Source organism: Eubalaena glacialis, chromosome 14 (genome assembly GCF_028564815.1).
Source record: "Eubalaena glacialis isolate mEubGla1 chromosome 14, mEubGla1.1.hap2.+ XY, whole genome shotgun sequence".
In the NCBI taxonomy this organism is placed as follows: domain Eukaryota; kingdom Metazoa; phylum Chordata; class Mammalia; order Artiodactyla; family Balaenidae; genus Eubalaena; species Eubalaena glacialis.
The window spans coordinates 12,366,257-12,392,240 of record NC_083729.1 but is presented as its reverse complement, the minus strand read 5'-3'; the positions used below and the strand labels follow the sequence as shown (position 1 = coordinate 12,392,240).

At 41.3% G+C, this 25,984-nt stretch overlaps 1 protein-coding gene across 1 annotated transcript in view; it reads left to right on the top strand.

Annotated features, from left to right (window-relative positions):
• CYRIA (CYFIP related Rac1 interactor A) overlaps positions 1 to 23,628 on the top strand; it is a 107,678-nt gene extending 84,050 nt beyond the window's left edge. Inside the window, exons 4-12 of the mRNA XM_061210593.1 lie at positions 8,400 to 8,521; positions 9,614 to 9,719; positions 11,537 to 11,673; positions 12,148 to 12,225; positions 12,390 to 12,506; positions 12,597 to 12,676; positions 14,086 to 14,212; positions 18,329 to 18,399; positions 20,450 to 23,628. Coding sequence (XP_061066576.1) covers positions 8,400 to 8,521; positions 9,614 to 9,719; positions 11,537 to 11,673; positions 12,148 to 12,225; positions 12,390 to 12,506; positions 12,597 to 12,676; positions 14,086 to 14,212; positions 18,329 to 18,399; positions 20,450 to 20,513 — 902 coding nt within the window. The 3' untranslated portion in view covers positions 20,514 to 23,628. The remainder of the gene's footprint in view (positions 1 to 8,399; positions 8,522 to 9,613; positions 9,720 to 11,536; positions 11,674 to 12,147; positions 12,226 to 12,389; positions 12,507 to 12,596; positions 12,677 to 14,085; positions 14,213 to 18,328; positions 18,400 to 20,449) is intronic.
• Positions 23,629 to 25,984: the final 2,356 nt, after the last annotated feature.

Below are 25,984 nucleotides of genomic sequence, written 5' to 3'. Positions count from 1 at the left end.
AAGGAATAAGAAGTAGAAGGAGGAAGGAAGGCTGAACAGTATACGGCAACAGCTCAAAGGCATTTGGCACCTCTACTTTGAGTGTTGAATATTCTTTTTGAAGTCACTGATGGAATATAATTGAACTGGGTCAAACAGATATAATTAGGTTGGGTCAAAATATAATACAAAATTAGACACATCTGTCCTTAGGTTTTCCAGTTGTGTAGATCTGATTTAAATTTTTTGACCTTTGCAGCGGGTTTTACAGTTTATGGTCACATTTCTACACAATCACTTAACATCTTTTTATTGTTTTTTCATCCCACTACTTTTTTCTTTCCATGAACAGAAGTTTTACATTTTGATGAAGTGTGATTTTATCATTTTTTTCCTTTTTTACTAAGTTCATGCTGTACCTTCTTTAAGAAATCATGACTATTCCACGGTCATAAAGATATCCTACTACATTTCCTTATGAAAGTTTTAGAATTTTAAGCTTTACATTTAGGTCAATGATCAATCCTGAACTAATTTTTGTATATGTTATGAGAGAGGTGTTGGGTTTATTTTTTTTCATGTGATATAAAATTATTCTAGCACAGGGAGATTGCTTTAATGCCCTTATCATAATTTAGTTAACTATAATATGTATCGGGCTACTTCTGGACCTTTTATTCTCTCTCATTGCTTTATTGATCCCTTTCACCAATTAATACCAAAACGTAACAACTAATAAGGCTTAAAGTCAGGAAGAGTAAGTCCTTCCACTTTGTTCTTTCTCAAGATGTTTTGAGTATTCTAGCTCCTTTACTTTTCTAAATAATTTTATTTATCTTTTATAGGCTTTTAATGTCTACAGAAAATCTTGCTGGGTTATTGATTATAATTACATAAAATCTAGGGATCAATTTGGAGAGAATTGACATCTAGGTAATATTGATTCTTCCCACCTATGAATATGGTCTGTCTTTTGCAGTGTTTTATAGTTTTTAGAGGTCCCACATATCTTTTGTTAAATATACCTTTAAGCATGCCATATTTTGACCATAACAGCTTTCTTATGCTTAGTGTTTGCAATGGTATATATTTCCCCATTCTGTCTGCCTTTATCTTTATAGCGTGTTTCTCATAAACAACACATAGTTGGCCCAATTTTTTTCATCCAAGCTGATAATGTCTACCTTTTTATTGGCATGTTTAGCCCATTTACATTTAATTACTGTATGTACATTTAATTACTGTTTGTATTTGAGTGTATCTTGGTGTTGTTTCCATTTGTTCCATTTCTGCTCTTTGTTTCTCAGTGTTTTCCTGCCTTCCGATTAAATCAAATAATTTTTACTATTCTCTTTTGTCTTTTACGTTGACTTTTTAGTTATGCTTCTTGGTGCTTACTTTAGAGATTATTATATACATCTGTAACTTATTGCCATCTGTCTTCAAAATGTATTCTTTACTTCATGAAGAATTTAAGAAACTTATCACAGTACACATCCAATCACCACCCTTCCACCCTTTGTGCTCTTGCTATATGTTTTGCTTCTATGTACATATATTATAAACTCCTCATTACAATGTCTTTTTTTAACTTTAAACTTACAATAGTCTCTTAAACGTGTATGTGTTTGTATTTGTAATCTTAATAGATCTTTTATATTTTCTCACACATTTTCTTATTCCAGTGTTCTCCATTCCTTCTGACATAACTAGGTCTCTTTGGTATTATTTCGCTTCCCCGTGGAAAGGATTTGGAAGGCATCTTGTGCTTATATCATACGTGACTTATTCAGTATCTGGCATAGACCTGGGCATGAAGTATAAGCTTAGGAATTTTGATTTCTTCACTGATGCTAATTCAGTAACTATCTGCAGAACATCCCCTGCATCCTAGCATTAGGAAGGACCAGCAGAAGTGGGGGTGGTGTCTTAGTGGAGCAGAGAGGCATGGGGGGAAAGACATAGAGCACATAAATATAGGAACATTAGAAGAACATGAACTTTTTTTCAAGGAGTATATAACTTTATTGGGGAGATCAGATGCAAACACATTGAAGAGACAGTAGGGCAGGTAGCAAAGAAGTCTGAAATAGGTAGAAAAGAGAGCAAGTGATGGGCTGGCCAAAAGAAGTACAGGTTCTAGGCTGGGCTGAAGATGTGTTTCTTAGAATATAGCAACTGAAAAATGATTTTCTTATAAGAAAAACCAACCTTTATGAGCATAATAGGAATGCCAAAAACAATAATGGTGGTTGATGGGGAAGGAGGTGGGTTAAGAGGGAAATTCTAAAGCTTCCAAACCGCTGTCCTCTCAGAAAGGCTCTGAATATTTTGACCTGTTAGCACTACAGTCTCCTACTCTTTAGAGCAAGGGAGGGGGCGCTGTCAGAGTAGGCAATCATCTGGGCTTTCTTTGTTGACTCAGGCCACTTCCTGCTGCTACTGATCTCTTCTTTCATCTCTCCCTCTCTGGTACCCTCACATCTGCTGAGGTTGTTCACAGGAGGCTAGATAATCTTAGAAGATTAAAGGAGGAAAATAAAGAATGTTTTTGGTCACTTTACAAATGAAACAACACAAACAAAAAGCAAAGGAACAGAACAGACCTGGGAAGGAATTTGTTTATGCCATCGTAGGGATTCATTCACAAAGATTCTTTCAGTTTCTAGCACTTTTGCTTTTTAAGCGCTTTTCATCTGTCAACATCCTCATTACGATCCTACAGGTCATAGACCGCACAGGAACATACAGGGAGGAGACGGGGCTCTTGTTAGCTTCCCTCCCTTTACCAAGAAATAATATGAGACCCAGAGAGATTAATAGGCTTTCCCTGAGGTCTCATGTTTAGTGAGTGGTAAAACTGATGGTAGGATCTGGGTCTCCAAAACTACATCCTTGGAGCTCCCCCTTCCCCCATGACATCACAGGGATCTCACAGCATGTGAATGAAATAAACAAGCCTTCAAGTATCTTAACCCTCCCTGTTCTTTGCAGTCCCTCATCTGATTGTTCCTTGGGAAAGGGCTCCGGCATATGATGACTAATGCTCCTGTACAAATAAATATGTCAACCAGTCACACTTACTTACATCTTCCAATGGACCTTCACAATTTTACGTTGTTTCTGTAAGCAGTTAGTATTGTGCTATAAATGATTTCCATTTTACATCCCCAAATTTTAATATTAGATAGTTATGTTTCTTAGTTTATCCTGAAGGGGCGAGGTGTGGAGAAGTGAGGAAGTGGGTGGGGAAGAAGAGCCGTAGATTTAATTTATGGCTTTGGCAAATTCTTTCTGCTGTACCTTTCTTCTGTGTTTATACAGCAACCAGTGGGGTACAGAGATAGGGATGTATCCTGTTGATGAAATGCCAGGGCTTCCTTCGAAGCCAAAGACATCTCCAAATAAATTGTGTCTTCTTCTCACATTATCTTTGGTTAATTTTGTTTGATTCTCTGTCAGCTTTTCCACACAGTACTGAATAGGTTGTTAGGAAAAGGTGTGTGGGTTCCCGGTGCTTGTAGAGACAGGGCTCGTCCTTGGCTGATTTACAGAGATAAGAACCCTTTGATTTGACAGCCCTGCTCTGGGTTGAACCCTGCTGCCTTGCCCTGGGGTATGTTCACCAAAGATGTTCGTTCCTGACAAACAAAGCCCATGGCCACCTTCCTCTCCATCAGCGGAGATGGAATGCCAAGCATTCTGCTTTCAGTAAATATCACAATCCTCCACTGTGAAGCCTCTTCCTGACCCTGGTGACTCCAAAATGCTGACAGTGAATATCCACTGTCACTAGCAAATTGAGCCAAAGGACGATAAATAGATCCCCTGTAAACAGCACGAATACTGTTTAACTTTCTTAATTGATAAGATGGTACTTTTCCGTTAAAAATTCTAGGCACTTGGAATTCAGCAAGTTCTTGACAATAAATATATGTGTTCAAGGTCACAGTGCACATGATACATTTTCATACTTTCTACAATAGCAAGTCCAGAATAGGGGTCTAAATCATCACCCGGGGAAAAGCCTGGATGGGCTTGTTCCAGGGCTCCTAGAAGTGTTGGTTTCTGAAATTGCCTGTGTAAATCACAGGGGTTTTTAACAGCTTCATCGTTAGACAGGAGCAGCCCAGCTTTCTGTAACCATCCTCCTTAGTTTTGATGAAATAACTGGTGATGATTAGAAATTTAGAATGTGATTCTTAGAAAAAATGTCACCAATTAATTCACTGACTGCAACTGGAAATAACGGCCCATTTCCATCATTAATATTATTGGTGTGCATTTGTGTGTGCGTGTGTGGGTGTATACCTTTGACTAAAGGTCAATCTTTGTGTTAAAAATAGAAAAACAACCTATAATTCATAGTTCCTGTTCACTCAGCAAATGCTTTAGGAGGTTGCTGACAGGTTAAATATAGTAACCTTTTCAATCACTAATTCTTCAAGGTCTTTTTCAAGATGTCTCTCCTTGACATCCGAAGACACAATACATTGTAAAAACATGGTAACCAACTGAATCTGAATCTGGAGAATGCCAAAAGTATAGACCCCAAAGCCTCTCAAAGGACTACTCCAAAATGATAACAGCCTTAGAATTGGGAGAATAAGCATTAAATGCAGTTTTTCACTCATCAAATATTCTATTAATGTGTTAACCACACTGAGGAAACGTTGACGCTGTAGATAAATGATGGAAGATTTAAAAACACAATGTTAATGAAGATGTGAATAGCCAATCTGATTGTAGGTGAATGCATATTACCTTCATGGTAATAGAGAGACATGCAACACTGTTAAAGCCATTTAGAGAGACAAGACAGAAGAGAGGATCTAGAAGCAATAGGATCTTCATTTCTTTTGCTGCTTCCCACAACCCACGTTCTCTGTCACCTGGTCAATTTCCTCATTTATTCACTGAGTCATGACATGTTTAGTGAGTGTCTCCAATGGGTAGGGCATATGGGAGCACTAAGGACAAGAATACAGACCCTGTCTCCAGAGATCTCAGAATTCAAAGACAAGCAGAAAAACCATCACAAAACAATGTGAGAAGTATATTTAAATCATATGTTTCAACTATTCAGCACATTTTTCAACCAGCATCTACTGCGTGCCAGGCACTGTGTTAGGTCCTGGAGATACACTATCAAATGAAACAAATGAGGCCTGAGTCTTACAGGCTAAAAGATCAGATTCTCACTAATTAGTCCTAAGTGTCTGATCATTTAGCTGGGGGATCAAAGTGGGATGAATCATGAACTTAGGGATTTAGGCCAATACCAAATGTCACTTAGGGTTACACAGTCCTTTTCCCATTTGAAAAAAGAAGAAGACAGATTAGGGCTTCTTCCAGTTGGTACTCTCTACCTCAAAAGTTGATGCCACTTGTGATTTGAGTCCCCTGAGACTCTTATTACAGCTGCCTGGCCCAGAGGACAGAGACTGTGCTGCTGGCACCAAGGGCTTAATTATTAGCTGGAAGAAAAGGTGACTTCAGTTCCATGACAGAGGAGAGAGGAAAAAACTAGGGCTTGCAATTAGCCTAACAATTATGGAAGAAAATGAGCCAACGCATTTCTAAGTCAGAATCATTTCCAAAGAAGGAATGATGGCTTGGATTTCTCCCACCCCTCCCCACCCCATCCCTGTTGAATGGGGCCACATGAGAAACATTTCCAATAGGACACTATTATATCTGCCAAAAGAAGTGTTTTCCCAGAGAGGGAGGCTGGGGACTGAGGGTCCTGCTTCACAGATCACTCTGGCTAGCGGGAGGGAGTTACTGCAGGCCGGAAGGGATTCACCATAGCCCCCAACTCTGCCACCTCTGGGAGAGAAGTGGTATCGTCCTCCATGTCACTCATCCAGCTCTTTGTGGTCACGTCAAGGTCAGTGTGAATTTGTATTAGAAAGTGTCACTTCGCCTGGGACGGAGAGATGCTTGCCTATCTGTGGCCAGTACCACTTTTAGGCTACTCTACTGGAAACTGTCTTACTTTTGAAGCACTTAAGAAAGGCCTCTGTTTTTAAAAACTGAGTTTGAAATCTTTCTCCTTTGGTGTTTCAGTAACCATCAAAAGAATGGGGGCTTTTTGTTTTTGTTTTTCCAATGCTCCTCTTCTAGACCACTAAGCTTTAATTCTGTTTTGTTTAAAACTTATCAGGTGGTGACTTGCGAAGATGGAGTCATGTGACAGCCACGATTAGGAGCCTTTTCTGTTCTCCAAGTGCCTTCCTCTCCCATACTTCTTTGTATTTATATTCAAATAGACTTACCTCTTAGAATCTCGGTCCCAGACTCTCTTTTTCTTTTCCTTCTCAAATATAAATCTCTATAGGAAATTGTCTTTGTGTTTAGCTTGTGAGTTTTTGACACATTCATTCCAAAGGGGAAAGGATTTGAGTCAAGAGTGTTTGATTTTTTGTTCTCTAGGATCTTTGCATTTTTGTCATATGTTTTCTTCCCTGACTTTCTTCTCACTTGGGAATTGCCAGCCTTACCCTGGAATTCTGTTCATTGAAATGTGTTCGTCAGTTACAGGCTTCCTAGCTTGTGGGTTTTAGGTTTCCGTTTAAGATGCCATATTGCTTTGAGAAAAGTTTGGGAAAACAGGAAAAGATGAAATATATAGTGTATTGTGACAAACATTTTACCTGAGACAACTTACCAAGTGTTTGCGGGAAGCAGGAGAAGGGTAGCAAAGGATAAAGGAGAAACATGTTTCTTTCTGTCCTCTGCTTCCCAGCCTGGATTCAACAATGTAACCTGGCGGGTCCCTTTCCTCTTTCAAGTCCAGCCGTCCTTTGGCCACATGCCAAGTCTTCCTCCTGCTCTTCATGGATGCCCTCCCCTGGGGCTTCCAGCCATCCAGCTCCGGTCCCAGCCCTTACATGGAGCAGTTTCCGCTTCTCCCAGACCACACTCATCTCTCCCTTCTCTGCACCCTGGTGCACGTGTACTTTAGTCCCTCCTCATCCGCTAGTTGAAATCCGTCTCATTTGTAGAAGGAACAGGTTGCAGGGTTTCTGGGTAATCTCTGAGGGCCTATGATTTCTTTTCTTTTAAAGAGAATTACTCTACACTGGTGAATTTCACCCTTCGTTTCCCAGGTAACTCCACCAATTTCTTAGGCCTTAGCAGGATCTGAGAAATACAATGATCTAAAAATCTCCATGGGCATCACTTGTCGGAGGTCTGGCCTTGCATTAGTATAGGTCCAGCAGACGGTGACTGAAGCAGGAGCAGCCGCATCTGGCCCAGCTTCTACTCTGATACTGAGCCTTTCTGAAGACCCAGTTGGCATGGTCAATGCCTCACTTAAAAATCACCTATTTTGTGGCTTCTGTTTTTTCTAACCCCCACCAAGATTAGTCAAAACTGGGATTTGATCTGGGTAGTGCTAGACTAGGTATGACTCCATCCCACCTTTCATTGGTGAGGTCCGCTGGGAGAATTCAGAGCCTTAGGACTTGGATTTTTGAAAACAGATTTTTAGGAGATGACATCTATCCCCTTTCTCTGTTAGCAGTGCCTTCGTTTTAGATGGATATTAATTTCCTGACTAGCCTGGGCAAGAAACCTATTTTATAGGCATTGTGAGATAAATAAAACCCAATCTTTACCACCATTCAACTTCCACCCAGTAGCCCCCCACAAAATACTCCTGAAGACAAGAGCAAACATTGGCTCCAGGAATGTAAACAAGTAGGAATTCACTGAGGGGCTAAGGGGATGTTTCTGCGGCTGTTTGAATACGTTCTTCATTATTTAAGCTTAACTGTGTTACTTTTTTTTGTGGATAAATTTCATGGTTAATACCAAAGATGAACAGTACAGGAGCCTTTAAAATGAACTCCTGCCACTTCTTGAGTTCATGTTCAAAGACAAACCCCAAGGCATTCTACAGATCATTGTGTTCCGGAAAGATACATTTCTGTCATGGCTCTGAAGGATTCATTATCTAATATTTTAAGCTTTTGTAGTATGGAAATATAAGGGAGACTATTTTCCTAGCTATACTCAGATTCACAGACTTTCAATCATAACAGAAATATTCAATAGCTTCTATTAAAAGTGGACCCCAAAAGATAATGTTTATTCTTCCTATCACCCACTGTACCACTTGGCACGTAGTAGGTATGCAAAAAATGTGACCTATACAAATAAAGGAGTGCCTGCAATGATTCCAACACTCTTTGCTTAATGTGTGTGAAATATTGATGACTATTTTGAACTGAGTAATGGGCAGAATTTCTGTTAGTTTTCCTTTCTTAGCACCTTGTTATGTTAAAGAGTAAATACCAAGCCTGCAGGAGTTAAAATAGGATTGTCTAGCAGGTAGAACTGAATACCGAGCCTCTTCTCAGGCTGTTTATAAACACAAGCCCTCTGTGTCTTTTGGTTTCCCATCTGCTTAGATGCCCAGCCCACAGAAGGAGAGAGGGAAATATGGAACCAGATCAGCGCCGTCCTCCAGGATTCCGAGAGCATCCTCGCAGACCTGCAGGCTTACAAGGGCGCGGGCCCAGAGATCCGAGACGTATGCCAATAATAATACTGAGCTGACAGCACCCTTGGTGGAGAAAGGAAACCCATGCACGCACACACACAGCAAGATTAAGTAATAGCCCTAGTGTTTCCTAGCGTACTAGGAAGAACAAGGAGGGTAATGTGTCCTTAAAAAATGTATGAATGGTCCTTTTTATTCTAGTACGCTGATCTGAGCACACAGTGCTGTAGACTGTGTAAAGTGTTAGCCATTCTCTTCTCCAACATACATTTGATATTGCAGGACTCACATTTAAACAATAATTTGTCAGTATGTTACTTCATATAAGGGAAACATACATATGAAATCTACGAACAACAATTGAAATATGAGTCGTAGTCTGGGTTTATATGAACTTTACAAAAATTTGTAATAATTTTGGCAGGTTCTACTAGTATCACAAACAAGAGTCATAAAAGATCTCGCTTTAAGTAGTCCTTTTGTTTGAAATAGTGTTGTGGAAGCATCAGCACACACAGACATACTGCCAGCACCATTTTCTGAAAAAAAAAACAAAACATAACAACAACAACAACAAAAACACTGCTAGCGTCATAATCCTGAAGCTGCTGAAACCCCGACAAAACAGCATTTCGAAGAAACTAACAGCCTATTCAGAGGTTATTTTTCTACTTAGGGGTCACCGTTTAATTTAGGTAATTTAGGTACCATCACAGACTGGCAGGAATGTAATACATATTATAAAGAAAGGAAAGTATCCACAGAATCTGCACTTCCCAATGAGCACTAGCTCTACTTTAGAAGAATCAAATGGCGATGGAGGAGGACTGAATTGCTTCCAATTAGACATGCATTTTTTTTGCACTGAAGATAAGAGAAACAAGTAAGATGACATGTCTAATTGTCGAGCCATTTACATTATGTTCAAGTGCTAAAATCGCCATCCTAATTGGGCATCTCGGACGGCACTCCGATGAACTGATGTCCATTGAGGAAATACACATTAGCAAAGTACAGCAGGAATCGTATCTTTTTAACTCAAATTCTTTCTCAATCTTAAGTCGTTTTGATGTGGCGCTTACTGCTTCTTTTTAAACAGACAATTCCATAATGTTTTGGCAGGCCATTCAAAATCCCAATGACATTCAGCTTCAAGAAAAAGCTTGGAATGCAGTGTGTCCTTTGGTCGTGAGGCTAAAGAGATTTTATGAGTTTTCTATCAGGCTAGGTGAGTATGTGTTTACGGTTTTCATGTCTTACGTGTGAAATTCTGTTACGGCGTTTGAGAAAGTAGCAGGAAAGGTTCAGGGCGTTGGAAACTACCCCACGTCTGTCGCTGTGCATCGTCAGAGGCCACTCGTACAAAAACACCTGCCGTGTCCATTTCTGTCAATCCACCTCAGAGTTTCTTCCCCTGCATTTATTGGTGCATTTAGAGTGTCTTTACTAGTGGGTGTCCCTTTGGTTTTGTTCTCAGCTAAGTCTGACTCTTAACAGGTTTACCATGTCTGATCACATTTCCGAAGGACAGAGAAAATACAGGTTACCTGCTAACCCAAAAAGAAGTTGGTTGGCTGGAATCATGTGTTAAGTTTAATATAGTAAAACACAAGGAAGACAAACATATTCTATCCTTAAGCTTAAAAAAATCTGTGCAGGCACAGCATGGCTTTGCAGAAGCAAGAGGAAAATCAAGTCTGGTTGACAGTAGGCTCTATGTGACCACCGATATGATACAACCCCTCCCTGAACAGTAAAGCTGTCTGAGGTTTCCCTGGTTAATATAATACATCTAGAACGAGGAAGCGTGTGGTCATGTTTTACTCTACTTCTGCCATAAGTGAGTGCCATATTTTAAGAGTTAAACAGAGAAACTGAAGTACGCTGGGGGAATAATAACCATGACGTTGAGAGAACTTGAAGCTAAGACTCAAAGGAAAGAGTTCAATGAACTGAACCAGTTTTTCAAGAAGAGAGAGCTTCTGAAGACACTCAGGTTGAAGAGGAATCAACTTCTCTGTTTCCTCCAAGTGTGTGTCTAGATCCAATGAACTGAAATCCTAAGGAGCCAACTTGCAGCTCAGCAGACAGGAAAAATCCACCTATCGGAGCAGGCCAAGGTCAAGCGAGCTGCCTCAGAAGACAGTTTGTTCCCACAGACAGAAATTGCTAGCGGTGTCCTTGGAAAGAAACTGTAAAAGGACTCTAGGGATGATAGAGCAGGCGCTGGTGCACTCTTCTGTGAAGAGCCAGATAATAAATATTTTAGGCTTGTGGGCCATCCTATTTTCGTTGCAACCACTCAACCCTGCCATTGTAGCACAAAAGTAGCCATAGTCAATCTCTAGGGGAATGAAAATAAAGCATGGCTGTGTTTTGATAAAACTTTATTTGCAAAAATTGACTGTGGGCCATAGTTTTCCTACCCCTGCTCTAGAGGATTGGTTAAATGACTTGGTGCTAGGAGAAATACATGGAAGGAAAAACTGGAAGGAAGTTTTAGAAACAGAGAAGTGGGAGTAATGAGACTCTTTTCAGGACAATAATGGAGGTAGATATGGCAGTGGGTTTGTAGAAAAATCTTCCTGGGATTTGCTGAGAGTGTAAATGCAGGGAAGAGCTGGAATAGACCAGAAGTCTCTCCCTGCAAAGCAGGCTATTTAACCCATGCATTCAGGGCCACCTCATCTCCTCCTGGATTGTGAATGCTAATCTCATGCACATGATCCAAAATCACCTATTTGTGGTTTTCTAACAGCGTGAGGAATTGGGATGACAGGACATGTGAGGGTCCAGCTGAGCTCTGGGAGACATTTACAAGACTGTGTGGCCATGGGGCTCTTCTCCAGTGGAGGTGGAGCATGGGGGGGTTCCTTTTCCTCCTCACCCACACATGGCACATTTCACACAGTTCTGGGGGAAAAGGTGGAGTGGAAAGACTCAAGCAGGTTATCTCTGAGAATGTCAACTGGGGCTGCAAATTGTGCTTTTTGAGAAGATCTCTGTGGACCACCTCAAATATGTCTGTATCCCTTTGACTTTCAGAAAAAGCTCTTCAGAGTTTATTGGAATCTCTGACCTGTCCGCCCTACACACCAACCCAACACCTGGAGCGGGAGCAGGCCCTGGCAAAGGAGTTTGCGGAAATTCTACATTTCACCCTTCGATTTGATGAGCTAAAGGTTAGGCCGCGTGTGCTTGGACGATTTAACAAATTCCTACTGAGCACCTAGGTGTCCAGGTACTCTGCAGTGCTGTGCGGCGGGGGGAAGAGGGATGAGTGAGCTGTAGCTCCTTCCCTAGAGAGACGTGTCATGTGCTGAGAATTTGAACTCCGTGTGGTCAAAGTGATTTAAGATGGTGGTTTCTACATGGAAATTCAAAATCTGCCAAATGCAACCAGAAAAAAACATTTCAAATGTCTCTTCCTCTTTGGGAACAAGTATACTTTCCCTGAAATCTAGCCTAGGGTAAAACCAGGGCATATTTTTAAATAGTGAAGCTTTGAGTATTTATTTTTAACGGGAAGTTGCTTTGACTCTTGGGTAACAAAGAGAAGTCCTGGTATCTGTGCAGAATCTAGTGTCCGGGCTTCTGATGCATATCCCACACCTGATGCTGAGAGATGACCTGCTTTCCTCCCTTCTGAATTTCAGATGAGGAACCCGGCAATTCAGAATGACTTCAGCTACTACAGAAGGACCATCAGTCGTAACCGCATCAACAACATGCATGTGAGTCCCCGGAGCTCCCAGGTTGACACACCCATGCTCCAGGCATCGGGAGGGGCACGGGGAGAAGACAGAGCCTTTGTCTGTCATTCAATTTCCAGAGGACACTGTTTTGAGATGTTGACCGTCTCTTTATCAACCGCATCCTCTCGTCTTCTTTTCATCAGCTAGACATTGAGAACGAAGTCAACAATGAGATGGCCAACCGAATGTCCCTCTTCTATGCAGAAGCCACGCCGATGCTGAAAACCCTCAGCAACGCCACCATGCACTTTGTCTCCGAAGTAAGCGACGTCGAGCAACGAGGTGCCTTTTGCCCGATTGCATGTAAAAGCTGCTAACAGGGCTAATACCCATTTGTGTCTCCCATTTAGAACAAAACGCTGCCAATAGAGAATACCACAGACTGCCTCAGTACGATGACGAGCGTTTGTAAAGTCATGCTGGAAACTCCGTAAGTTAAATCAGAGGTGTATTCATGGTCAAGAGTTCACCTATCTCTGTGATGATGGTGATGGTGGTGACAACATCTAACATTTGGGTCAGCATGTTAACATTTACTTATATATTAACTGAATTAATTTCATAAAGAATTCTGGGTGAGAGGTGTAGTATCCCCATTTTAGAGCTGAGGAAGATGAGGCCTAAATTGATTAACTGACTTCTTCCCAAAGATTGCATAGCTTGTTAGATGGCAGAATCAAAAGTCAAATCAAAGATGCAGGAGAAGTTGTATAAGGATCAAATGGAAGATTGGGTTAAATGACTGGGTATGTTATAAATATATTGGAGAAAAGATTTGAGAGAAGATTTAGTACCAGGAGTGGAAGTGGTAAGGCTATTGCAAAAATGATAGTGAAGATCTCTTTCTCTCTCTCTCTCTCTCATGCATGCAGCAGTTTCCTTGCACTTAAATTACTTGCTAGATTTAAAAAAATGGTTGAGGTTGTTGAGGATGAGGCAGTATGGTAATGAGAAAACCTACACTCCAATGTCAGGGTTCCACTTATTCCACGTATGTCTGTAGCCCCTTTTGTGCCCATGAACAAGTGGTCTGACCTGCCTGGACCTTGGTTTCCTCATCTGATGAGGTTCCCATAATACCATCTATGATGCAGAGAGTTTGGGAGGGCCAAAGGCATCAAGAGTGCCTTATAAAATTTGATGCTCTGTTCAAATGTAAGATGGTGTTAATTTCAGATAGTTCACTTATATTTAAATTAAGATTTATTCCAAGATGGAAATAGTAATCATCATCATTGTGGGGACAATCCATAATGAAGTAGATGTTAAGAAAGCCTCTAGAATTGGCTTGAATTATCTGAATCATCAGCGACCCTGTCAAGGTAGGTGAACAAAATTCAAACTCCACAAATACTCTCAGCCCAATGAATGGTATGTAATTTCTGGTAGGTACCTTTGCCAGTGTAATTCAATCTGCAGCCTGTATCTTAACAAAGGAAGTTACCCAGACTGGAGACACGGTAGCTGCTCTATAGAAATGAACTTGATTCGTTTTCTCCATAATGAAGCCATTATTCTCTATAATCTAGGACAGCCAGCGAGACCTGCTATAAAATATTCAAGATTGATGGGCAGGGGACTTATGTACACGATGAGCTGCCTCGCTGAGGGCAGAAGAGAATTTACTGCCCTCTAATTTACCTTGTTTTCACAGTGGTCAGATAGATTCAAGGAGAATTACCATCACTGGTTTCTTTAAGAGCTTATTAACCTGGTTCTGCAGGTCTGGAATTGTTCTCCAGGGAGGGTTGGAGGAGGCTGAAGTAGCCATTTGTGGAGCCAGAGATGAACGTGCTCTGTCACGGAGGTAATATCTCTGCCACTTGTCTTCTCTTCCAGGGAGTACAGGAGTAGGTTTACAAGCGAAGAAACGCTGATGTTCTGCATGAGGGTGATGGTGGGGGTCATCATCCTCTACGACCACGTCCACCCCGTGGGAGCTTTCTGCAAGACGTCCAAGATCGATGTAAGAATAGTTACGAACTGTGATTTCCCAATAAGAGCTCATAAATGTCGTCAAAACAGACCTTGCTTCCCTCTCTCCCTCCCCTCCACACCCCCTACCCCCCGGCCCGGGAGTGAACTCTCCCAGATGCGAGCCCCATCGTGGCAGCTCTCCTCGTAGCAAGAAGTCCAGTCCTGTTCATATGCTTGCAACAAACACATCCAACCTCAAAGACACAGCAGGAATGTGGAGGTGCTGATGCCCTCAGCCTGTAGAGGAGCTGAGAGGTAAACAGTCCCTGAGCTGCAAGCTGCCCCTTCAGCTTACCCAGTGTGCCATATAAATATATATTTTTATATGTTATATGTGTCTCATCCTAGATTACAAGGCACTGCGGTCAAATCCCAAACAACGTTCCAACTTCCTCTCCCACCATCCCTGCAGATGGCTCTCCCTGATTCCCATGCCTTTTCTTGTCCTTGGAATATGCCTGAGCCCTTTTCTCTGCCCAGAGTGCCCTCCCTCTTCTCTGATGGGGGGATTCTTTTAAGACGCTCCTCACATGTCACCTCATTTGGAGCACATCTCCTGTGCCCTGCATGGAGCAGAGGCTTGCTTCTCCTCCGGGCCCGGAGCGCCTACCATTTTGGATTTTCTGACTCCCTCATGGCCTCTGAGTTTGTTGACAAGGGCAGAGACCAAGATCTATATACCTAATGTCTGCTTCATTGCCTGGCAGTGTCCTTGGTGCATACAGCACGGCGCTCACTAGGTACTCCATAGAGTTTTTGCTGAATGAATGGATATGGTTGGAAAACAAATGATTGTGGTGTGCAGATGACTTCCTGTTGCTTGTGGGATAAAACAGGTTCCTCTCAGCCCAGTGTTTGCCGGCAGTGGCACCCAGTAGTGTGGCCCTGTATTAATGTAAAGCCTTTTAAGTACAGAATAGGACCTCTTGGTACCAACTTATTCTGACGCGGCTAAGTCGGGGCGTGCACACTCTATGCTTGTTCATCCGTACAGAACAGCATCTCTGATGCTCTAGTTCTGTGCAGACAGAAAGTCCATGTGCCCAGAGGGGCCATGAATCTAAAGATTGTAAGAAAATTTATCAATTAATAATGCAACTTGGATTACTCATTTTGAGGTTTTGGCTCCCTAGCATAGCTAGCCATGGTTCTTCACTATTTTTAATGTAATTATTTCTATTTATCAAGATACTTATACTTATATAAATACTTATATAAATACTTATACTTATATACTTATATAAATACTTATATACTTATATATACTTATATACTTATATAAATACTTATATACTTATATACTTATATAAATACTTATATAAATACTTATAAATATACTTATATAAATACTTATATAAAAATTTTGGGAAAATACAGGAAATCAAAATACAGAAAATTGGGACTTCCCTGGTGCCCCAGTGGTTAAGACTCCATGCTTCTACTGCAGGGGGCGCGGGTTCGATCCCTGGTCAGGGAACTAAGACCCCGCATGCTGCACGGGGCAGCCAAAAAAAACCAAACAAACCCAAAATACAGAAAATTAAATTTATCAGTGGTAACCTCACCATGGACAGATGACCACCGTCAATATGTCACATATATATGTCCCTTCATTTTGTATAGATGTTTGTGTGTATGTGTGTATATACTTAACAGATTAGCACCCTGCCATAATTTCTATTTTAAAACATATTTAATTTGCATAACAGTATATTATGGAAGTTTTTTCATACCAATAAATATTTTTACTGTATTCTTTGTGAGGCTTTAACATTTTTATGCTATAGATTAAGTATAAATAGCTCTATTAATAACCCATGAATATCATTTGAATATGGATTGAATTTATTACCTAGTACTCATAGGACATTCTCATTTACCACAGTCTTTTGTTAACTTGTCACAGAGTCAATAATTAAAAATACACTGGGTACCATTATGTCTTGTAGCCCTAACCTTTAAAAAGCTTGTCCTTGCTTGTCATTTACTGAGTCTTTCTGCTGAGGCTATAAATGTTATATAATATTAGATCTATCCCTACCCAGTCTTGATGAAGTCCATTTGTTCATGTATGTCTCACTAGGAAGGTTTGTTCATAGAAGTTTGTACGTGTCTCTAAGAAAGTTTCAGGTTTACGGAGCACAACATGTATATGATGGGCCATTTTTCTTTGAAGACATAAGGGTTTCTTTCCAGATACCAGTGTGCTTCTAAGCCAGCAGCTTCTTGCACTGTTTTATAAATCCTTATGGTATCAACATCAACTGTGAAAAAGCAAATATTGAAATAGATCCTGTTACCTGCGCTTACAAAGAATGTGTTCTGTAGTCCAAAATGGAAGTACTGAGCTCTAGAAACCCGGATGAGGGAGAAACTCATTCTGCGTAGAGGCAGAGACAGAGGGTGACGTTTCAAGTGTATCTTGAGGATTTTACCAAATGGACAGAGAGAAGGAAGAGTACTCCAGGCGGAGGGAATCATCAGAGCCAAGTCATCGAGGCCCAGAGGGATATGCATCATTTAGAGAACTGATGCTATTCGTGGGTGCCAGGAGAGCAGGCTGGAGTGAGATGGCATTTTCAACTGATTTCCTTAAAATTGTATGGAATGATCCAACACAGAATCACTCCTAAACTGTGGTCCCCAGCCCAAACCTCACCCAGAATTCCAGATCCCCCTCCTTCGGACACCTGAGGCGTGGCCGGCCTCAAATCAAAGGTTATCCTTTCCCCCACAGACCTGCTCCTCCTCCTCCTGGGTTCCTGTCTCAGGTATTTCTCCTTCCTCCAACTCAGTCTCAAGGCCAGAAACCTGGGATTGTCCCTCAGAACCTAGGAACTGTCTTCTTCCCTCTTCACCTTCACGCCTTCTCAATCACCGAGTCCTGTGAACTGGACCTCAGGTGCATCCTCCCGTCTTGCCCTGATCCTCCGTGCCCACTGCCGCTCTCACACCCTCACCCTCAGGGGCTCCCACTGGCCCTCCCGTCTCCAGTCGCGCTTCCTCCCATGCCTTGCAGTATGAATCACGTTACTAGATTGTTTAACACCTATCAAGGGTGTTTTCCACAGGTAAAGACCCCCAACTCCCGAACATGCTGTTAAACCCACATTGAATGTGGCCCTGACTACACCTCTGACTGCATCCTGTTATTCACACTCAAGGCTTTCATCCGCCTGAAATAGAACTCGAAATTCCCAAAGAGTATCCACTGTTCTTTCTGCCTCTTCTCTAATCTATGTCCCTATTTCTCCTTGGGCACTTTTTACAAGAACACATATCACAGGATGATAATGAGCTATTTGTCTCTCTTCTCCCACTAGACTATGAGCTCTTTTGGGAGAGGGACCAAATCTCTTCATTCTGAGCTTGATCCCACCCTGCACCCATGACAGGCATCTCTGATTGACCACGACATTCTTTTTGGATGAGCGTAAACATACCCCCAAATGATTCTCAACCCTGGGCTTCTGGCTGCCCCCATCAATCCAACAGGGTTTATCAGGCCTTTAGGAAAAAACTTTCAACATACAAGAACATTTTTATAAGTGACCTTTATAAAAGAGGCCCTTAGTAGAGTATACCCAAATCAGTGCATGAACATCTGAGCTTAAAATGAGTGATGGTGTTCTTTCCAGAAAGATTCTTCCTTCGCAAAAAAAAAAAAAAAGAAAAAATTTGTTAAGTTGTTGAGTTTACCAGTCAAACAGCTGAAGGAGGAAAAGCATTCTGGGCAGAGAGATGACATAAAATGATCAGGTTTGCAATTCATTCAGTCAGTCTCAACTGAGCACAGGCTAGAGGAGGAGTTCTCCCCTTGGCTCTGGAGTCCAAGACAAGAAAATCAAAGTCTCAGGTCTTTGTCCCCAAAAGTCAGACACATAAAATGTTCGATTGCAGTATAATATGAAAACTGGCACAGAACCTTCTAGAAGCCCAGAGAAACAACTCACTGGCCTGAGGGCGTAGGAAGGTCTGTTGGACATTTCTGAGTTTGATTTCTATGGGAAGAAATACTGTGATAGTATTATGAACAGATGTTGTTATGGACAGATACTATGATGGAATTACTGGGGTATTAACAAAGTCTTGTGCTTTCTTCTAGATGAAAGGCTGTATAAAGGTGTTGAAGGAACAGGCCCCAGACAGTGTGGAGGGGCTGCTGAACGCCCTCAGGTGAGCCTCAGCCCTGTGGGGCAGCCAACCCTTCTGAACCATTGCAAATGTAGATGCTGTTTGGGTCCGAGGGCTAGAACACCAGGCGTAACCCCTTTGCATCTGTTGATACATGTCATCTTCCCAACTGCCTGTTGAGGTCAGCCCCATTTTTATCATCCCCTTTTTACAGATGGAAGAAACTGAAATTTAGAGAAGTCAACTCACTTGGCAAAAGTCACAGAGCAGATGGCTGAGCCAGGATCTAAACCAGGCCTGGGTGACCCCGCAGGTCAAAGGCCTGACTCCCAGCCCCAATGCTTTGTGGTTGGTGGGGACTTGCAGAAGAAGAAGCTTCCCCGGTCTCACTTCCCCCTGCACCTGTGGTTCCCAAACCTGGCTGCACAGGAGAATTATGTGGGTAGCTTTTGAAAACACTGATGCTCAGGGTCCAACCCAGGCCAAATGAGTTCGAATCGCTGGGGTAAGGGCTCAAGCATCCATTCTGTGTTTGTGGGTTTGCTCTGAAGGTCCCTGGGTGAGTCATACGTGCAGCTGCCAACACTGAAAACCCTGCTCTCCCCTGTCTGGATGCCCTTGTAGTTGGCTAGTGCCAACGAGTCATGCCCGAGCACCTGCTCTCTTCCCAAGGACACTTGAACTTAATCCACTTCAGGGGAGGTATTCTTGTTTCTCAGCTGTGACATATCCACAGGAGTTTGTTGAATCATGCCAGTCGGGATTGCAATCTGGAAAGTTCATGGTCCCTGCTGTCTCATTCATCTTTGATTTCCCTCAGTTCCTCTCAACTTCATGCATGTAGTAAATGTTCCATAAGTATAAGTGAAATGGAGCAGTGATCCTCTACGCACGTACAACACATATGTTTCATGCTCTCATTTAATCATCGCAAGTCAGAGTGATAAGATCTATTACCCCATCTAATAAATGAAGAAACTGAGATGCACATGAAATGAATAATTATACACTGAGGCTAATCCTTTTTCATGAAGCTGCTAAGTCATTATTCTTCAGAACAGATGTAGCTTTAACCCAAGAGCCTTCCAGATTCTGTGGATAAACCAAGGTTTTCTCCATTGGTGCCCATTTCACAAAAGGCTGGTCCACACTCAGTAAGAAGACTTTGGCTTCTGTTGTTTGTTTTGCTTTCCAGCATCATTCAATCAAGCAGAGCTTCGAGAGCAGGGCACTGCGGTAGGCTGTGAGTTCCATCCGAATCTCGGCGTTTGGTGTCTCCTGTAGACACTGTGAGGAAGTCAAAGAACACAGGTTTTTGAGGCAGGCAGACCTGGATCCAAATCAGAAATCACAAATTGTTTACAAATCATACATCGTTATATTTGTCATCTAGAATGGGTCTTTTAACGTCTCTAAATCTCAGTTTGCACATCTGTAAAATGGAGGCAATAACCTGTCCTACAAAGAGTTAGTGTGAGTGAAATAAAAACTTCCACGGAGTGCTTGGGATGCGGTCAAGATTTTATTACATGTTACTTCTCTTTTCCTTTCTTTTCATGAACTATTTCTACACCAGTTAATGTGAGGAGACAAATGACACCAGTTTTCTTCAGTATATGGACCTGCCTTCGTGCCCCCTTGTGGTGGCAATGAGGACAGGCATTCCCATAAAAGTAAAAAACCCTAACAGTTTAAGTGTTGGGTAATGTTGTTATAAGCAAACCCATATTTTAATATTTGTGACTCAGCAGGGGTGACCTAGATGGCCAAGATCCTGCACTCAAGCACGTGAAGTCTGCCTCCCTGGAACATGAGATTGCTTGTGTCTCCTCCGTGAAATTATTTGATTAGGTGGAAGATTTGCTTGTTTAATAACTGTAACATAAAACTCCTTTGGAAGGAAGGATCAAATATTAAATCTGAGACTACTCTGGGCATTGAAGTGTGGCTCTTTGTCTAAAGAACCAATGCCAAGTTTGATTTCTAAATATCAGTTATGTCTCCCAAGGTAAAGAAGAGCTGGAGAGTCATGGTTGAAGCTTTCTCAGAGTGCTGTTTGCACACTGACCGCCATCATTTTCTCTCCATCCAGGTTCACTACAAAACACTTGAATGATGAATCGACTTCCAAACAGATTCGAGCAATGCTTCAGTAAAGCTTTGCTCAGTGAAGAGGATCTTTGAACTGACCTCAGAAGATGTATATGTTTACATAATTTAATACAGATTGATGTTAATACTCGTGTATTTACATAACCGTTTCCTTCTTGTCCCTGAAATATATGGACCTTAATTTGTATCCTGACTGACTCAACCCAGCAGAGCATAAATTGACTGGAGAGCCTTATCTTCGATGTCTGAAACGAAAACCCCTTCTCCAAAAGGAAAATTTTAGAGACACTGATCTTTGCTACTGGAGTTCCTCACACCTTTAACAAACAGAAATTCATAATAGCTTGTGGTCATGTTTTAATTCTAGATGGGTAATCTCTCTGGGAAGTATAGTTATAGAAACACGAAGTATTTGATTTCCTGGGTCGGCTCAACTACAAGAAACACAACTGTTATCCTGACAGAGAGAGAGGGATCCCAGAAAAGAAAAATGCACGTGGAGACACAAAGCCAAGTGTTTGGAATTCAGCACACCCCCTCTCTTTCCTCAGACAGCGCAGCACACGTGCAACTTTTTTGTTGCACGTATTTTATTTATCAGCATACTCTCTTCCTGTTTTGATTTATACCCTCTAATGTTCCCTTTCCATTTTGCAAGAGGAAAAGTCAGTGTGTTTGCATCAGTTCATGGGAGAGAAGCAAGAAGAGATAGATGTGCTGTTGTGGATGGGTTGGTGGCTGTGGTGGAATGGGGCACAGGTGGGGAGGAAGGGCACCCAGGCAACTGGACAGTCATCTCTCTGCTTCAGCCCTCTGTCTCCAGGGACAGGGAAATGGAGCTCTGGCTAAAATTGTGGGTAAGGTTGCTAACATTCCAGTTGTCTGTGGAGGACTGGATACACAGCCCCTCCTAATAGGAGCCCTGTCCTCTGGGGACCATCCATGTGGCAGCAGAGACCTAGACACTTAATTAGTTACCAGAAAACTAGAGGAACTTAGAGGGGAGATTTTCGTTTTCTGGTTATCTAATATTTAAATGGCAGCTCCTTCACGACCCAACTGCTAGCTTGTTGCAATGTATAAACTCTGGCTTGAGTACCTGGATTAAGTCCTAGCCCTGTTGATTCACAGAGTGATCTTGGGAAATTCACTTAAGTTCTCTGTGTCTCACTTTCCTCATCTATAAAATGGGCAAATAAAACAGATAATCTCCAATAGTCCTACAAGACTATGAGTCAATAAAAAGACTGACTCTCACCATCCTTCCTTTGTAAGTAGAGTCCGGTAAGCATCACCCCACCTTGCCTTGATGCTTAGCAGTATGACAAGGGTCATTCTGTCTGCAGACAGAGCTTAGAATGGAATCTTGGAAATCTTCTATTCTGGTCTCCAGTGGAAAAATGAGACAGAGGATGAAGTCTAACAGGATCACCCCCATGTAGGACTAGAACCCAGGATGCCTCATTCCTGACTCCATGCCCTTTCTTTTTCACCACGTGGCCTATGCATACATACTATGGGGGTGATACTGGACGTTTGTAAATAAACCCTCAGCCTGAACCATATAATTGCTTGCCTATTTCTGATGGAAGGAAAGAGTTGCCCAGGGAATGGTAATTCCCAAAGTTGGGTTTGGTTATATCAGGGTTTGGTGTCATTCACAATGTCCCAAGGAATGAGCTGTCACACCATTACTTTCCTGACTTTGGTGGCCAGCTGGCATTCCCTTGAGTCCTCCAAGAAGAGGAGAGACATACGTTGGTTTTGTTTATTTTTAACAAAGAAATCCATTCAAGTGACAGAACAGATTACCCAGTCTGTATCTAAATGTCAGTCAACAAGGAGAGGAAAGGCCCTTTTCCTTGGAGCTTTTCAAGCTGAACGAGTACAGCTGCTTGGATGAGGGTTCTCTCATCAGAACAGAAATGCACTAGATGGCTTTCAAGACCTTTCCAAACCTAGGCATTCTAAAACCCTAGAGGAAGCCAGAAATTAGGATAACACTGGGTAAACAAATTCATTAAATATTCAGCTTAAGAAATGTTCTTTTACTTGGCAGCCCCATGTTATCTTTGGGAAACAACTGTCAAGACTAGAAATATAGATGCACTCAATGTTTATCGTCACTGGGTTTACTTTCCTCCCATATCAGGGAAGGAGATTAAGTCTTGGAGAGGGGAAAGGTCTCGCAGAGTAAATAGTTGAGCACGTTTATAATTTTTAATTAGACTTTCTATCAAATGGGACCAAACATATGGGAGAGGCTGCTGGCCTGCCCTGATTTAGCCAAGCCACCTTGTTTCAAAGCCAAGATTCACTAGTACGTGGATTCTCAAAAGCCCAGGACCTGAACTATTGCCTCTGACTATCAGGAGGACGGTTAACTGAATGTCTGTGATCACTAACAGGTGATGGGCCTTGGGTCCACTCCGGAGCTAATGTGGGAGACAAATTCTTTTAACAGACTGTCCGCCAGGCATCAGACATCCTTGAAAAATCACAGCTTTTTGTGCTGCATGCACATGTGTCCACAACCTGTGAGTGGTTCAGGGGAAAGTGCTAGCCACAGTATCCATGTCGATGTTAACTACATTTCATATTTGATGTCTCATAGTTTTCAAATAAAAGTGTTTTCCATTACTCATATTTATTTTGGGGCAAGCAACAAGGTGAAAATTACATTTCTCAGATGCACTGCTACTTTGGCATTATAACTTTGTTCTCGGAAACATTTTATGTGCCACTAGGAATTAGTAAAACAAAGTGACAATGAATGTTTTGAATTGTGGTGACCCATTGGGGCTGGAGTATTAATTAACAACCAGAAAGAAAATCCTGGATACTATCCTTTAACTGTTAGTTAATATCATGCTTCATCGGTGTTTGCTCCTAGTCATCACCATTGTATCAAGTTATTAATGGTAAACTGAGGTTTTTAATACATCATCACATTTTAATAACAGCAATTTCATGCTTTCTCAAAAGAAAAATGAAGCTCACTCAGTCTTGGAATCTAATGGTGCAGTAGACATCAGAAACTTCTCATTCAATCTTGTATCCCAGACAGATAACAGATTTTTCTAGATGTTAATAATAAACATTGGAATTTTATCTTAAAGAAACAAAAACTTTGGAACCCAATTTCCCCACTACATCTATAAAGGCTGTTGCATACACAAAGCTGTTTAAAAGTTGTTGTATATTGTTTGCTGAAGTCCCTGTAATTTTTTTTGCCTGCTTTGCCTCTTTTTGTACAGAAGTTTTGAGTGTGAAATGAAAATTAAAGTTTGGTACATATATTTAAAACTACACCTCTTTTATATGATGTTCAAGGTTAAGTGGGTAATAAGCACATGATCACAGATACTTGCTAAACACCTGCTCTGCGGACCAGGAAATCACACCAACTGCCCTTCACCTCTCTATGCCTCAATTACTTCATATACCCCAAATCTGAAGTACTCAAAATGAACTAGTCTTGGTACCAGCTGTATTTATTCATTTCAGCAAAGACCCCCATTATTTTTTTAAAAAGGCATAAAATATGGAGATATGTGACTGATATCTAGAGTTGCATGATACCTACTTATTCAAGGATGCTAAGAAATAAAAGAGCATTTATTTGCTCTTTTATTTTTTTCTCTTGAGTACAGTAACACTTTATGGATTTGGCAAAATTAGCAAATAGCCTATTCCACAAAAGTACATTTTTCAGGCAACTTAAACGCTAAAGCAATTCTCTTAACTATTAAACACTGAAACTTTTCTAGAGCATTACTTTTAATCCCTGAACCTTTTAAGCTAATCACCTAAGACCTAACTGTGTGTGCTCTCAGTGGGTCAGAGTCCCCAGCAGAGACCTTCCGTGATGCCATATACAAAACACAAAGGGAAATGAATAGGAATGGTAAATTTTCCGTAAATTGACACAGACAAATTATAAACGGACAAAAGCTGGAAAGAGAGAACATGAAAGGAGCCTTTGAGAGAGAGAGAGAGAAGAAGGGGAGAGAGAGACCCTAATTAAATAAGTGATGAGAGTCAAAAGACATGAAAAAGAAATGAGTAAGCATAAGTGTAATTGTCAAGAGGAGCACAGCTGGTGAGGAACTGAATATCCTTCATGCCAACCAGAAATTTGGTTGTTTAATCGGAGTTCTCTTGGAAGGACGGTAAAGAAGAGCTCAGATGGCACATTCCTGAAACCTGGTGAATATTTGCAATCTGTAGTCACACCTGATTTCGTGCTTTAAGTTATCAGTAAGCAGACAGAATTTCTAGATGTTTGCTGTTTGAAAGGTGTGTAGGATAATTAGTCATCACAATGTAAATGACCATTTAAATAATACTGTATAATGTTGATTAATTTATTTAAACTATTCATATTCATTAAGCACGTTAATCTATCCAATACCAAAATCCTGGTCGCTACTAGTTACCTCCACCCTGACTGAGCACATCCTACATGTGCCTCTTACTCAGTAAATAGAAAGGTCTTGGCCATTCTGTATGCTCCAGCTCACAGGTCAAACTCCAAAGAAGGGAATGTTTCTGCCCTGGTCACATCAAGTTCCTGGGACTGTATTTTTATTACTCTAGCTCTTCCCTTGCCTGATGTCCCAGAATTTAGAAAGTGTCTTTTAGGCTGAAAGTTCTTGTAAACTCAAAATAGTCTTTTCTCTATAAGATCTTCCAGTTTTCACTATCAAATTGCACATTTCCAGATTCCTCTTTCTCTCTGCCTGCACTTCCTGTTCATTTAAAATTGTCCTTGTTTGCCCCATAACAGGCTTTTTCTCACGTCAGAAGCTATATTTTATTAACATTCCTAAGCCACCCAAGAGCTAAAGTCTTCAATGTTGTGACTTGAGGACTGGTAGTTCTAGAAGGCTTCTTAAAACCTTGAAGAAGCTTGTCTCTAGAAAATATCAAAAGTACTTGGAGGAGGCTATAAAATTATCTCCCTCCAAATTTCAATAGGTTTGAAAGGATTTTTTTATTCCTTTTGAACGCTATCACTATGGGGAGAAGTTATAAAGGTGGTGGTGTTACGTGTGAATATGGGTGGGGAGGATGAAAGGACAGGGAGCTCTAGGCTGAACCAGGTGAGTATTTACTATCTCCAAAATGTTCCATGGGCATTTCCACTTCCGTGATGCTGTCTTTAACGCACACGCTCTTCCTCACTGTCTATCTGAAGTTTACTTGGGCTTCAAGTAAACTTGATGATCCACTTCCTCCATGAAGCTTTACCTAACTAACCCAGTCCATGCTAATCCTCTCCTTTTGGCTCCTAATGCATTTAATTTATTTGATGTTAAATATAGGCCACTGCACAGTACTTTAAATTATGTGTTTGGTTTGTCCATTAGATGTGTAAGTTCCTGTGGGCAGAAAATGTGACCTACAGAGTGTCAAGCTCAACATAGGCCAGTGGCCAATAGAAGCTGCCTGCAAAGAGAAAATTTCAGCGTCCTGAAACTTGAATGTGCTGAAATGAGACCCTGATACTTAT